This window comes from Sus scrofa, chromosome 8, assembly GCF_054392235.1.
Source record: "Sus scrofa isolate SSC_HxYL_T2T_F1_AM1 chromosome 8, Sscrofa_HxYL_maternal_Yorkshire_Landrace_v2.0, whole genome shotgun sequence".
NCBI lineage: Eukaryota > Metazoa > Chordata > Mammalia > Artiodactyla > Suidae > Sus > Sus scrofa.
The window spans coordinates 120,467,106-120,483,063 of NC_139390.1; the positions used below are offsets into that span (position 1 = coordinate 120,467,106).

The 15,958-nt window shown below is 45.0% G+C and overlaps 1 protein-coding gene across 1 annotated transcript in view; it reads right to left on the reverse strand.

The window, feature by feature from the left end:
- Positions 1-13,162, reverse strand: part of HADH (hydroxyacyl-CoA dehydrogenase) — a gene marked incomplete at its 3' end in the record, with an annotated part of 52,995 nt that extends 39,833 nt beyond the window's left edge. The window contains 1 exon segment of the mRNA NM_214331.1: positions 12,924-13,162. Within this exon segment, the coding sequence (NP_999496.1) occupies positions 12,924-13,055 (132 nt within the window). The 5' untranslated portion in view covers positions 13,056-13,162.
- Positions 13,163-15,958: the final 2,796 nt, after the last annotated feature.

Here is a 15,958-nt window from a genome sequence, read left to right on the forward strand (position 1 = left end):
AAGTCCACCACCACAAGGCCTGCAGGTCCCCAGGTCTGCCACTGCCTCTCACCCCCAGGCCTCTGCACTGTCCCCAACTTTCCTTCATTAACTAAGCCTGAGTGTCACTTCCAGACACTCAGCGTCCCCACCCCAAGAGCCTCTCGGACCCAGGCAGGGTGTTCCCCTGTGTTCATTAACACCCTGCAGACCCTAACCACTGCTCCTACCGGATGTGTTATGATCATCTGGTTAAGTGCCACCTCCCTCGCTCCCCTACTCCTGACTACATGCCATTTACCTTTGCTGAATAAATAGACTCTGTCTCGCTATTTAAGCCCTCGGGAAATGCTGACTGAACAAACACACCTGGTGAGAAGAGCCAAGATGAGATTAGGTCTCTGGGAAGGTCCAGGGCTCTTTTCTTCAGGGAAGTTTAGGGCCTCCCCTCAAAATGTGGAAATCATCATATCAGAGCTGCAGTTCAAGACGGAGCAGTAGGAAGATCCTGAACTCACCTCCCCCCAGACACACTGAGCCGACAGCTACGTACAGAACATTTTTCTCTTTCAAAAACACCTAAAGGTGGGCTGAGTGACAGCTATACATTAGGAAAAAAGAAGACCACATCGAGGTGGGTAGGAGAAACTGGGATACAACCTCATCATAAACCCCACATCAGAAGGACCCTGGAACCTGGAGCTTCTCTCTGAAGAGCAAAGGCCTGGCACCTACTGCAGGCACCCCAACATTCGGGACGTACACTTGAGATGATCCTTCAAAAAGTCTGGCTTTGAAAACCAACAGGGCTCATGTCCCAAGACCCACAAGACTCTAACAATCTGGGAGGCCACTCTTAAAGGGCTCACGTGCACAGATTCACAGACCCCAGGGCCCAGCTCAAAGGCAGCTGGTAGTGCCAGACTTAAAGTAAAGGCGGCTGGCTTGCTTATTTTAAAGTGTTGGCATGAAGGGCAGGCATCGAATTTAACACATACATCTCGAAGCCTGCTGGAACACTCTCTAGGGACGGAAACTAATGGGTAACCTCTCTGTGCTCTACCTGTGTCATGTTCCAGAGCACCAGCATCTTCTGGTGTGAAACTGTTACACGTGGCTGGTGCCCCAATTTCTGTGGCTGCTGCCTAGAGGGTGCCTCTTGACTGCCCATCTCTAGAGGCCAGGTGAGCCTGCATTCCTGGCCCCATGGAACTGTAATAATCGATGTCACCCACAAAGGACATACGCCCTCGTCTGGCACCCCAATTTTTGCTACTGATGACAAGGGACACCTCCATATCACTTGGCTCTGGTGGCCAGTGGGGCTTAGGCCTGAGGTTCCACAGGACTGTATATATTTGCATACTTTTAAAAGCTGATTTACTTGAGGGTCTGGCTTCCCATCAGCCTGTGAATGTAGATGCTAAGATTCTCCCCTTTGGGACACTAATAGGAGTTGGCACATCCTGATACTGAGAGCTATTAGAGATAGAAAAGGCTGCTTAGATGAGCACAGGAGTTGAGAGACAACCAGGAGCTGACGCAGGGTTGAACGACAAGGTTCATCTTATACATGAGGTCACTCCTCAAAGGCTGGGAGAGGTGGTTGTTTCATCTACTGTATAGAGTCAAGTAAACTGAACAGATGAAAGAACAAGATAAAAGCACAGGGAAAAAAACAAAAAACCTTAATAAAGTAGATAAGTAATGTACCTGATAAAGAATTCAAAGTAATGGTCATAAAGAGACCAAACTGGGTAGGAGAATAGATGAATACAGTGAGAACTTCAACAAAGAGACAGAAAATATAAGAAAGTACCACCAGAAATTACAGAGCTGAAGAATACAATAACTGAACTGGAAAAAAAAAAAATCAAAAAACAAAACTACAGGGGTTCAACAGAGTAGATAAAGCAGAAGAATCAGTCAGCCAGAAGACAAGACAGTAAAACTCAACTACTCAAAGCAGCAAAAAGGAAAAAGAATGAGAAAAGTAAAGATAGCTTAAGGGACTTAACTGTACAACGTCAAGTATACTAATGTTCATATTATGGTGTTCTGGAAGGCAAAGAGAGAGAAAAGGGGGCAAGAAAACTCATTCGAAGAAACAATGGCAGAAAATTTCCCTAGCCGGGAAAAGAAACAGGCATTCAGATCCAGGAAGCCCAAAGAGTTGCAAATAAGAAGAACCCAAGAGACCCACACCAAGACACATAACCAAAACGAGAAAATATCAAAAGCATCAAGGACATTCCCTGTGGCACAGGGGGTTAAGGATCTGGGGTTGTCACGACAGTGGCATGGGTCACTGTTGTGGCCCAGGTTTGATCCCTGGCCTGGGAACTTCCAGATGCTGCTGGAGTGGTCAAAAAAAAAAACAAAAAATAAAAAAAAGGGCAACAAGAGAAATACATACCCCAATAAGACCAGCAGCAGATTTCTCAGCAAAACCTTTGTGTGCCAGAAAGGAATGGCACAACGTATTTAAAGTGCTAAAAGAAAAAACATGCAATCAAGAATACGCTACTTGGCAAAGTTATCACTGAGAGTGAAGGAGTTCATTACTACTGAACTGGCCTTACAAGAAATATTAAAAGGACTTCTTTAAGCTGAAAACAAAGGGCACTAATTCGTAACAAGGTAAATATACAGTAAAGGTAGTGGATCAATCATTTATAAAACTCATATGAAGGCTAAAAGACAAAAATAGTAAAAACAACTATGACTACAATAACTAGTTAAGAGATACACAACATAAAAGACGTCAAGTGTGACATCAAAAACATAAAACAAGAGGGAGTCATAATGTTGACTTTTACATCATCATTAATTATTAGAGAAATGCAAATCAAAACTACAAGGAGGTATCATTTCACATCAGTCAGAACAGACATCATTAAAAAGTCTACAAATAATAAATGCTGGAGAGGGTGTGGAGAAAAGGGAATCCCCTTACATTGTTTGTGGGAATGTAAATTGGTGCAGCCACTATGGAAAACAGTATGGGGGGGGGGTCCTCAAAAATATTAAAAACAGAGTAACCCTATGATCCAGCAATCCTGCCCCTGAGCATATACCTAGACAAAGCTGTAATTCACAAAGATACATGAACTCCTATGTTTACAGCAGCACTGTTTAAAACAGCCAAGACATGGGCGCAACCTAATGAGGTTCAACAGAGGAATGGATAAAGAAGATGCGGAACGCACATACAACGGAACATTACTCAGCTGTTAAAAATGGAAAAACCAGGAGTTCCCGTCGTGGCACAGTGGTTAACGAATCCGACTAGGAACCATGAGGTTGCGGGTTCGGTCCCTGCCCTTGCTCAGTGGGTTAACAATCCGGCGTTGCCGTGAGCTGTAGTGTAGGTTGCAGACGCGGCTCGGATCCCATGTTGCTGTGGCTCTGGTGGCTACAGCTCCGATTAGACCCCTAGCCTGGGAACCTCCATATGCCTCGGGAGCGGCCCAAGAAATAGCAAAAAGACAAAAAAAAAAAAAAGGAAAAACCAGAGTTCCTGTCATGACTCAGTGGTTAGTGAATCCGACTAGCACCCACGAGGACTCGGGTTCAATCCCTGGACTTGCTCAGTGGGTTAAGGATCCAGTATTGCCGTGAACTGTGGTGTAGGTTGCAGATGCGGCTCAGATCCTGAGGTGCTGTGGCTCTGGCATAGGCCGGCAGCTGCAGCTCTGACTGACCCCTAGCCTGGGAACCTCCATGTGCTGCAGGAGCGGCCCTGAAAGACAAAAAAAAAAAAAAAAAGGAAAAACCACCATTTGTAGCAACATGGATGCACCTAGAGATTATCATACTAAGTGAAGTCAGAAAGAGAAAGTGATTAAAGAAATATATTACTTACATGTAGCATCTAAAATACAACACATATCAACATATCTGCAAAACATAAACAGACTCACATAATAGAGAACAGACCTGTGGTTGCCAAGAAGAGGGGGATAGGAGAGGGAAGGGCAGGGAGTTTGGGATTAGCAGAGGCAAACTATTTTTTACAGGATGGATAAACAACTAGGTCCTACTGCATGGCACAGGGAACTATATTCAATATTCTATAATAAACCATAATGGAAAAGCATATGAAAATACATATGTATAATTGAGTCACTTTGCTGTACAGTAGAAATTAACCCAACACTGTAAATCAATCATACTTCAATAAATTTTTTTAAAATAATGTTGAGCTTTAGCATAGGATCAAACTTAAGTTGTCATTAAAATAGACTTATAGATACAAGTTGCTATAAACATAAGCCTCATAGTAATCACAAAAAAAATTAAAAGTCCATGTAGGGAACTGGAGAATATATATATATACATATTTTTTTTTTTGTCTTTTGCCATTTCTTGGGCCGCTCCCAGAGGTTCCCAGGCTAGGGGTCTAATTGGAGCTGTAGCTGCCAGCCTACACCAGAGCCACAGCAACGCCAGATCCGAGCCGCATCTGGGAGCCACACCACAGCTCACGGCAACGCCGGATTGTTAACCCACTGAGCAAGGCCAGGGATCGAACCCGCAACCTCATGGTTCCTAGTCGGATTCGTTAACCACTGCGCCACGACGGGAGCTCCTGGAGAATATATTTGAAATATATATAAGAATTCATAATCAGAACCTATAAACATTTCCTATAAATTAATGAGGAAAAAAAGACAACATTAATAGCAAAATAGGAATGAAATCTAATAGCATATTATATAAGACTATATCTACATGGCCATAAAACATATGAAAAGGGGTTCATCTCACTAGAGCACAGGGAAATTCTAATAAAAACATAATGAAACGTCACTACACCACCAGAATGACCTAAACTTTGAAGGAACAACAATATAAACCTACAGACCAAGAGTTCTGATGGCAGAACTGTTAAGCTGGTACAACCACTCTGGAAAAATGTTCAGCATTATCTACTGAAGTTGAATATATTCATAGCTTGTAATCCAGCATTTTCGCCCAAGAGAAATGTGCACACATACATATCAAAAGACAAGACTATGACTTTCATAGCAACAGTGCTATAAGGGTTAATTCCTGCAGGTCTAGATTTAGCCTGAGTTGTTTTGCTGAAATTCTTGCATCACAATGACCCATCCCTGGTCAAGGCATGAAACTTACAAATTTACAGTGTTGCTTTGTAACCACAAAGTTTTGGGGTGGTTGATATCAGCGTCAATACTGTTTGTTGATAAGTGATATTGATGATTCACACCTAATTTGATTTTTTAAAATTACATCACTGAAGGCTCCTACTTAGAAAAATTTTAATGTGTCTTAGATGCAAGAAAACCAATCACACTCATTCTTGTCAAATTATTCAATGAATTATTCCCAACACTCTGAGGAGATGGTGGTGGAAGAGTGGATCACAAAAATAAAGAGGCTTTTTTTTTTCCTCCTCCCACAGACATGTTATTTTTTCTATAAACATGGAGGACTCTTCCTGGCATCTTAATTTGAATGCCAATAATCTGAATCAACCCACTGAGAACTCTTATTTTAAATGACAGTGACCTACACACTATAAGGCCTTGAGGACAAGCAGTCTACGATGGAAAAAAAAAATTTATTTGCAGGCTATGTCCTCAGCTCCATGACTTTTCCAGCCTGGAAGATGGAAAGGCAAGCTTAGCCAGAGAAATATTTTTAGACAAGGGTGCTTCAGAGCTGTAAAAATAGACCAAGTGAATAGCATACTTATCAAAGCCCCTGAGTACTCCAGCCATAGGGCCAAGGAAACACGCCAAGCAGAGTCTTGCTAGATTTCTCAATTTTTGCAAACATATCACAAGATTTGAAGCAGCTCCTCTGAAGTATAACTTGAGTGGTGAATTTGTGAAAACTACATCAACTGGTCCAGTGAGGTGCTCCTTGGGCCCATACACTACAGGAGGGTTTCATTTCGGCAACATTACACTCTCTTTGAAAAATCACAGTTACCTGTCCCCTCTGCCACACCCAAATTCTAACTTCTTAATCCCCTAAGAACAAATACAAAAGAGTCAGTGCTCCCCATGAGGCTGCTGGGCCCCAGAGGCTACTGTGCCTTTGCATCAAGGCCTGCCCTTGAGTTCTCATGATTTGATCCAGAGAGGAAAAAAGTCATAAATCAGTTGCATCTCGCAGAGCTGCCAAGTATGAGTTTATCATTATCTCTGGTTGTGCAATGCCTTAAACTCCGCCATCAACACGAGTTGTCAACACTAACTTCAACTGTCAGAAAAAGGCATTCTGCCGAGACTTTCAACCGCCACCAGCTGGCTTGTTCTTAAAACAGTTAAGTCTGGAGTTCCCGTTGTGGCTCAGGGGAAGTGAATCTGCCTAGCATCCATGAAGACACAGGTTCAATCCCTGGCCTAGCTCAGTGGGTTAAGGATCTGGCATGGCCGTGAGCTGTGGTGTAGATCGCAGACACAGCTCGGATATGGCATTGTTGTGGCTGTGGCGGAGGCCAGCGGCTACAGCTCCGATTAGACCCCTAGCCTGGGAACCTCCATATGCCACAGTTATGGCCCTAAAAACCAAAATAAATAAATAAATAAATGAAAAAAAAAAAATTTGAGTTTGGTAATGTAGAGAAAATAAGTTCTTTCCTCGGACCCTCCACTCCCATCTCCCACAAATTCTGGAAAGGACATGGGATAATGGGATGTGTCACTGGCATCAACTAAGTCTTAGTTACATTTAGGAATCTTGTAAAGATGCTGCAGGATGGACACTTTCTGAGTGGAGGAGAATGTTGCAAATCCTGCTCTCTGGGAAGATTGATACGGCGATGTCTGTTAGGATGAGTGCTTTTTTTCTACTAGAGTTTGCTGAAACGAATCAATGAGGAGGCTTCCACAATAATTCAAGTAACAATGCCTGGTCTAGGAACTAGAAAGAAGGCAAGAGCCCTGTTCAGAGGAGGAACGCCTGAGAGCCCTCTGCAGCACGGAGGGCACAAACGGCGACCCCGTCTTCGGAGTGCAGAGTGGCTAGAACAACAACGGCATCACAGAGGGAGGACACGCTCTGAGAGAGCCGGAGGGGACAAAGAAGTCTTGCGAGGTGAGTCTGTGCCTATTACGGGCAGAAAGATGGTAGCAGAGAATGGAGGTGACCAGCAGGTGACTCTAACTCTGAATCCAGAGCTGAGGAGAGGTTAAGCTAGTATGTGTTGATTCCAGACACCCACAAAACATCCCCTTGCCCATGGAGGCCACACTTCTCCCCACAAGATAGCAGAGGCCAGAGGTATGGTAGAACTGTGGTCATCTCAGCTTCAGGGATCTCCAGCCAGCAGAACAGTAACTGAGACCCAAGTTCCAGCCCCAGCCCTGCCTCTGACCCCTGACCCCCAGTGCCATTTCTGCAGGATGATTATTATAATGGCCACATGAAATGACAGACATTAAAGTACTTTGGACAGAATAAAGTGTCACAGCTGTAGAGTGTTTAAGTGCCAGGCGCTGTTGTAAATGCTTTATGAGTATGAACTTACTGTAATACCCACGTACGAGTAAACAAAGCGCGACAATTATCTTCCTCAACAACCCCCACCATTTGTCTTAGTCTTTAGAATTGTTTGAACTCTCCATAGCTCCCTATCATATCTCCAAAGACAGGAAAGAGAATCTAAGAGAGGAGTCATCGCTGGATTAGAGCTGATGGATCTACACAAAAGCAGCTAATGTTTATGGAACACTTACCACTGAACATGCTGGGAGGGCTCTAGGCACATGGCTCATTTCTCTCTCAGAACAGGGCATGAGTATCAATAGTCCCAGATACGGGAAGAAGCAGAGGGGGGTTATGTGACTCACCCAAGGCCCCCACAGCCAGGGGAGGAAAAGGATGGGATCCAAACTCCAGCAGCCCCCTCACGGCCTGCTCGCTTTCAAGTGTTAGGCCACCACTCTCCAGAAATTATCGCGTTGTTGTTAGCACAACCCAGCGGGAGATAAAGAACAGAGAGCAGCAGCAGCAGCTTCCCCGTGGTTCCAGGAAAGCTAGGCCAAGGCAGACATGGCGAGAAGGGAGAGGAAAGGCAATGAGAAACTCAAGAACGGGGCAGGTAACAGTGAGGTGGATCTAGGACGTGGCAGAGAAAACCCAAAACCTGACTGAGGCACCATTTTTGCTCTGCCTTGACCAAAGATACACCCTGGCATTCTTTTTTGTCTGTTAGCCCCACCTCTTCTACAGGATCTCCAGCCCCATCCCAAGTCCAATGACTAGCACGCTGACAGCTGGTTTTACTGTCACAGTACATTATAGAGATTAGAGAACAGCCCAATAACGAAATGAGCAACAACAGGGGAAATGAGAATAGAACTTCAGGGCAAACATGCATCCCATACCCTTGAGGACAACGTGAACACCTGGGAATAAAACTATTCCTCCATAGAGAACGGTTAAGAGGAGAGCTTAGGTGTTCCCGTCGTGGCTCAGTGGTTAGCGAATCCGACTAGGAACCATGAGGTTGCGGGTTCTATCCCTGGCTTTTCTCAGTGGGTTAAGGATCGGGCGTTGCCGTGAGCTGTGGTGTAGGTCGCAGACGCGGCTCGGATCCCACGTTGCTGTGGCTCTGGCGTAGGCTGGTGGCTACAGCTCTGATTTGACCCCCACCCTGGGAACCTCCATATGCCTCGGGTGCGGCCCTGGAAAAGGCAAAAAGACATAAACAAACAAACAAATAAATAAATAAATAAAGCGAGCTTAAAGCCAGGTGACTGTGCCAGTCTCCTGCCATCCTGAAGCTTCTCCTAGGCCACTGCACTGTTCTCAAGCAAATTTCAGCAGAGCCATGCTCGCTGTAGCTCCAGAAAATAAAGCCAAACAATAGAAAGCAACTCAGATCACGCATCTACACAGTACCAGGAGATTCAGAGTTGGGGGCAGGGGAAAGAGATGGGTGAACAAATTCGGCAGCTGGGGAGACGCCTTCTGGTCCACTTGAGTCCTCATCAAGCATTGCAGAGTAACGCAAATGTTGGGGAAATGTACATTTGTAGTTTAGAGTGTACACACACACACACACACACACACACACACACACGCACACGTATGTTTTTAACAGCTGAAGGGGCTCTCCCCAGGGGGGAAGAAAATGCAGATTTTTTTTTTTTGTCTTTTATCTTTTTAGGGCAGCACCCATAGCATATGGAGGTTCCCAGGCTAGGGGTCCAATCAGAGCTACAGCTGCCAGCCTACACCACAGCCATAGCAATGTAGGATCCGAGCCGTGTCTGCGACCTACACCACAGCTCACGGCAACACCAGATCCTTTACCCACTGAGCGAGGTCAGGGATCAAACCCGCGTCCTCATGGATACTAGTCGGGTTCGTAAACTGCTGAGCCACGATGGGAACTCCCAAAAGTGCACTTTTTGCTTGTTGCTCTTCAAGACCCCCCCCCCCAAAAAAAAAGCTTTGGGTGAGAAGAGCCCAGCTCCAAGCTTCCAATCTCCTTCAAGATGCAAACTATCTCACTTCCTCAAAGAAGTGCAGTGCACTAAAAGAAAGGCTCTATCAGAGAGCCAGGAAACCCAGCCCCTGAAATGCCTTTCCCAGGGAGCCTGCTGGCTCCTTACCAGTAACTTAATCTATGAGCTCTCTGGGCTGCTCATAAGAAAAAAGGCAGAGCAGGAAGCAAAGCATAGCCCCAGTCTACAAATTGAAGACATGCACAACTAATGCCTTTCCTCCTTTTCCCTGTCCTTTACAAAGCAAAAACAACCTGTACCCCACTTCAAGGGTCATTTACTCCTGGAAGCTTCTCTGCTGGCCTAAGTATCCAGCTAAGGATAAATTGGCAGTAAGACCCAAGTCGGGAGTATATAATGGGCAAACATACAAAATAAGTTAACCTTAATTAAATATTAACCTGCAGTCTAAGGGATTTTTTTAAATTTAAAACAAACAAAAGAAATGACAGGCAAAGTAGATACTCTTGGAAAATATAAATGAACAAGTGGTCTGTGCGCAGACCAACCACATACAATTAAACGCAGACCTCACTTGTCTTAAATTGCCTAATTGCTTGAAAAATGGATCAGGCTCCCACAAAAGCTACTTAATTTTTTTTCAACCTACTCAGCATGAACTGGAACATATGGCAAAAATGGTGCATTTTTAAAAGACTAAAATGGTAAACAGAACGACACCTTGATTAAAATTATAACTACTTCACGTGTTCTCTTGTGGCGAAGAAGGTTACACATCTGGCATTGTCCCTGCACCAGCTTGTGATGCTGCTGTGGCACTGGTTCGATCCCTGACCCAAGAACTTCCACATTCCGCTGGCGCAGCCAAAACACAAACAAAATGAAACTACTTCAGAAAGCGTTCAGGAGAGTGAAGCTAAATGCAAAGTAGTAGCACGACTTAGATGTTAGTTTCTGGTTGTGTTTTTAAGGCTTTACTGAGGATGAGTAGTAGCAAGAAAGGAGGGTAAAAAGTGTCTTTTCTCTTTTCAGAGGTCCCTGAACAAACTGCAGCATCAACTGCAACTGCCTTCAAGATGAGGCAAGACGGAACAGAACCACAACCAGAATTCTCTGTCTAAACACTTCAGGCCTGACACAGGTGCAAGGATCAGAGATGGGCAGAGTATGAGGAGTGAATGACAAAAGGACAAGGATAGGGCCAAGGAAGTAATAACCCTGAAGACAACTAAGGTTCCGGGAGCTCTTACTAGATGCCACATGCCGTGGGCTAATTCATTGAATCCTCTCCATACTCCTAGAGGCTGGTACTAGCAGTAGCCCTACCTCAAAGAGTACAGTACAGCAGGGCAGAGAAGTAACTTTCCCACATTAACACAGCCAACCAGCCAACGTGAGGCAGAGCCAGCAGAGGCTAGCCCAACTCTCCACAGTGAACTGGATCCAATCTGCAGATGAAACACATCATGTAAGTCATCTGTGGCACTGAGTAAGCAAAACAGATTTACCCTCTGCCAAAAGCTGTAGGCCAAAGAACACAGAGAATGAGGCAATACTGCCTCAAACAGCAAGCTGCAGGATGGAGTACAAAAAACGGATCAGCTAAACCACTGAAACCAAGCAAATGCCTGACGGTGGCATACAGAGACATTCTGCAGGAAAGAAGGGTTCCTCTCCACAGAACTAAAGCTGTCACCCACAGTGGCTGAGGCTCTTTTAAAACTTCGTTATGTAAGGACAGAACTACTGTTCCCTACAACTGTCCACTGTTTAAGCTTCTAGTCTTTATCAATGAGTTGAATGACAGTTCCATTACATTTCCAACCTGTGGGGTAAAAGCTCTCTTTTTTACCCCTTAGGTTTCAAAAGGCCCTCCCCATTCAACTACTCAATGATTTGATTCACAAGTCTGAATTGGTCTCACTGTGCAACTCCTGCCTCCTTTCTCAAATCAAAGCTCCAATACCATACCTAGAATTTTTGGTGTGCCTATGTCTGCCTTTTTGTGTAGCACAACACTCTTCTTTAGCCAATAATAGATACAATATTCCAGGAACTGAGCAACCTAAACTTGTACAAAAGCTGAAGTGAAGCTTTCTACTTAATTTCTAATCCTCTTCCACTTCAAGGTACCATCAACAATAGATTTTGGACCCATCTCCTATATTGTTATTGGGGGCTTAAGGCCCTAATATCTTCTGAAATGTTGTTTAGATGTTTCTAAACAAATATGTCATTTTCTTTACCTGCCACAACAAATCTCACTCTCACAGCACAGAGAGATTTGGGTGGAGTAGCGAGATACAAAATGTGCTCTTTTGATTATCATGTAATATAATGCATGGAACTTTCAGTTAAAGAGACTTACTCCTCCCTTTCACAAATAATAAAGATTATGAGGACACCATAACCCAGCATTCAGAACATGTACACAATAAAAAGAGTCCCAAAACATGATCTGAAAAGAAATGGGAGCCTGTCAGAAGGATAAAACATTAATGAAAAACAGATTTTAGGAGAAAAAGCAACCAAATTAATAGTTGTTTAAAAAAAAATAACAACCTGCAGGGTGGGAAAAATTAAGATACATAATGACAATAAAAGATTTTTCTAAAAAGCAAGCACAGAAGCAAGGACTTGGTTGGAAATAGAACTAAGAAAAATTAATCTTTTTCAAAATTGAAGCCACTGAAGGTACTTCCCCCCCAAAAAAACTAGATCAATGCCTCCCCTGTCCAACAATACTAGTAGCAAGGGCTGAAATGCTAAGAAGATAATCAGCTAGGCTATGAAAATCACGGTTCCCCAATACAACCTGGAATGTAACCGCTAAAAATCAATAAAGTACAAGTACCACAGTATCTAGATAATAACTGCACAACTGTCCCTGAATCACAGCTCAGGTGGAACAGGGCAGAGTCCTGAAGATCCACAGCGAGATTAATGAGCTACCCCTTCAGAGCCCTTGGCCCCTCTACCTCCCGCTCCCACTCTCCCCAGCACCAGAGGGCATTAGGTCAAAGAGGCCCCGCGCAGCAGCAGCTGGTGGCGTCCCAGGGCCTCACAAGCTCCGATAAGATAACTTTTACAAAATGCTACAAAAGTGCTGACTACTATTAACCTTTGTAATCCAGCAAGCATAGGAAACACTCGGAAGAAGACCATTTCGAAGAGCAGAAAACTACTCTGACAATAACTGCAGAATTATTTAAAAAAAAAAAAAAAAACCACCGATAAAAATTAAACCCGATCGCAGTCCAGGTCTCGGGACGCACACCCTCGGAAACGGAGGCTCGGCCAAAAGACACCAGATCTTTGAGGGAGTGCAGACTCACGGGTCTAGGCATTTCAACTACACGGGCAGGGGGACAGGGGAGGAGGGGAAATTCTCCAGGTCTCTCGGAGCTACACCCCGCCGGGTCGCGGCCCGCCAGAGCTCTCAGGTTAGCGTAGGCAGCAAGGCGAGCGGAGAGCGCTGCCCGCCGGGCGGCCCACCTGGGCAATGCCTGCGCCCATCAGCCCGCCGCCGATGACCGTCACGTGCTTGACGAGGATTTTCTTCGCCGAGGCCGCGGCGGTGGACGAGGAGGACAAGGAGCGCACGAGCTGCCTGGTTGCGAAAGCCATGGTGCAGACGAAGGCGGCGACAGCAACAAGACCGGGCGGAGAAGGTAACCGCAGGCGGCTGAGGCAAGAGTAGCAAGACGACCCCTGGGCTTGGACACCCAGGAAACCCAAGGTCCGCGCGCCCTGGGCGTGGCTGTGCGTCTCCGACGACAGGGCGGAGCCTCGCGATTCGCTTTTCTCATTGGTGGAGACCCCAGGGGCCGCGTTCGAACGTCGGAGCGCGGCGTCTCCGCCCAAGTGGGCGGGCACGGCCACAGCGTTGCGCTGCTGAGCTCGCTGGCCGGGCTGTCCCTCCGCAGTCAGAGGGAAGAGGAGGGGCAGTTAGCGCGCCCATCCCCGCGCAGGCCCAAAGCGGAGGGCGGCCTTATAAGGGGGAGGATGCGGTGTTGTTTTGTTAAATCCTCGCTTAGGATGCTAGTGCATAACTCGACCCTGAATAAATACGTGTTATTTCGGTTTTGATGATAAGAGACTCCCAAATGAGCACCTTCAGTTCACGTCATCAAATAACCAAATCTAGGAATTATTTCGGCCTTGTGTACATTGTTCCTGATAAAACGGAAGGAAACGAACTGCTCGGACGCAAAGCAAATGTCTAGTAACCCATGAATTCCAATGCAGAGATCGGGGTCAGAGAAAGAGAGTTGATATTGCCCATTTCCACTTTACAAGTCCTGAATGTGTGATTGGTAAGATCAAAGAGAAACCTCTGTGGAGATAAAAATGGAAAGGAAAGTCTTTCAAAGTACTGGAAGACTTGATAGTAATTAGGCCAGTAGTCCCCCTCCTGTGAATAATTCCTAGTTACTGTACTTTAATAATGAAGAATTTTTTAATTAATTTATTTATTGTTTTAGGGCCGCACCTGCGGAATATGGAAGTTCTTGGGCTGCCGGTCAAATCAGAGCTGCAGGTCCTGGCCTGCACCTCAGGCACAGCAAGAGGATCTGAGCTGCATCTGCGACCTACTTCGCAGCTTGTGCAATGCCAGATCCCTAATTCACTGAGGGAGGCCAGGGATCAAACCACATCCTTGTGGATACTATTCAGATTCTTAACCTGCTGAGCCACAGTGGGAACACCTAGTAACACAGAATTTGTATTATTTTTATATTATTTTTGAATATGTAATAAGGACCCACAGACTCACCATCCAAAGTCAGCATCCTCCTGTTGGAAGTAACTTTCATAGTAAATACTATGTTCACCATTCCTTTGCTTTGATCTCTTTTTTTTCCCTTTCTTTCTTTTATGGTGGTACCTGGGGCATATGGAAGTTCCCTGGCTAGTGATGGAATCCCTGCTGCAGCTCCAGCTGTGGTGAAGCCGGATCCTTTAACCCAGTACACAGAGAGGATCAGAGGTGCACCTCTGCAGCAACCCAAGCCACTGCAATCAGATTATTAACCCACTGTGCCACAGCAGGAACTCCTTCATTTTTATTTCTAATATTGTAAAAATATGGGAGAAGCACTGGTGTGGAGGCTTGGGACATTATTAAGAGGATCATTATTGGCTGAAGAGACAGTGTCACATCCAAATAATTAAAGTCCATTAAGTGCTCCAATGTAGCAATCAATAGGACTGAAATTGGAATAGGAAGATTGCATAGGGAACCTAGTAAATTGAAGGAAAAAAATTAGCCAGTTTATGAAGAAAAGAGGATTTTAGACAGAGGAAGCAGCACATGATAAGATAGAAATGTAAAAAAAAATATTGCCACAGGAAATTTGACATGATTAGAAGTGAAGCTAGGTTGGTGGACTAGGGGGATGCACAGATGATTCTTTATTTGAATTTTAATTTTTCATTCTCATTTATAAGTTGTGTCTAATCTAATGTAAGGCCAAAGACTTTTTTTATTTCTCTCTTTTTGGCCATACCCACAGCATGCGGAAGTTCTCAGGCTAGGGACTGAACCCAAGCCATAGCAGTGACAACATAGAGTCCTTAACCAATAGGCCACTAGGAAACTCCAAACATGTTCTAATCACAGTGTTGTCACGATATTTTTTTTTTCCAGTGTAGGTAACTTGGAACATAATGCCAGAGTATTTGGTACATTTGCAGGTTTCTGATTCGTTTACCTCAGAAAGGAAAGAATAACCAATGCAGTATTTTTTTTAGCAATTCTCAAATCTGAGGCCATCTGTGTTATGTAAAGGTGTAAAGTGAAGAGAGGAGCACTGGAGTGAGAGTTAGGGGTCCTAGCTTGGTCAGTGGTATGCAGTAGGCTCTTTGCAGACACACTCCCTGGGCTCCAGGGTCCTGGTCTTTCCAAAGAAAGAGCTGGACCAGTAACTTTCCAGCTGTTCCATAGTGAGAGTCTAACCCCTGTTTACACTCTACTGAACCAGGAGGGCCACCCTGCCCTCTACCCCTGCCCAGCCCCGGTCAGATGACAGTTACAAAAGAACCATTCTTCTTTTGCCAGAACTGCAAGTCTTTTCCCAAGTGTGGCCTTGGACTTTTGGGCACCCAGTAACAATTTCTGTGGTCCCTGATTTGCACCTTCCCCTTGTTCTTGGGGCAGTGCTTTGCGTCTCTGTACGGAGAGAGCAGAAGACTGGGAAGCATGACCCTGGTCACTGGGCAACTCAAAGACAGCCAAGGAAAGAGCTGGCACAGAGAACAGAGTAAGTTATGCCTGCTTTAATGTGTGTGCCATAAAGGGAGCTGTAACGCTTAAAAATAGATCTTAAAGGGAGTTCCCATTGGCCTGGTGCAGCGGAAATGAATCCAACTAGTATTCATGAGGATGTGGGTTCAATCCGTGGCTTCGGATCCCCCGTTGCTGTGGCCATGGCATTGGCGGGCAGCTGTAGCTCCAATTTGACCCCTAGCCTGGGAACTTCTATGTGCTGTGGGTGTGCCCCTAAAAAGAAAAAAAAAAGATATTAAAA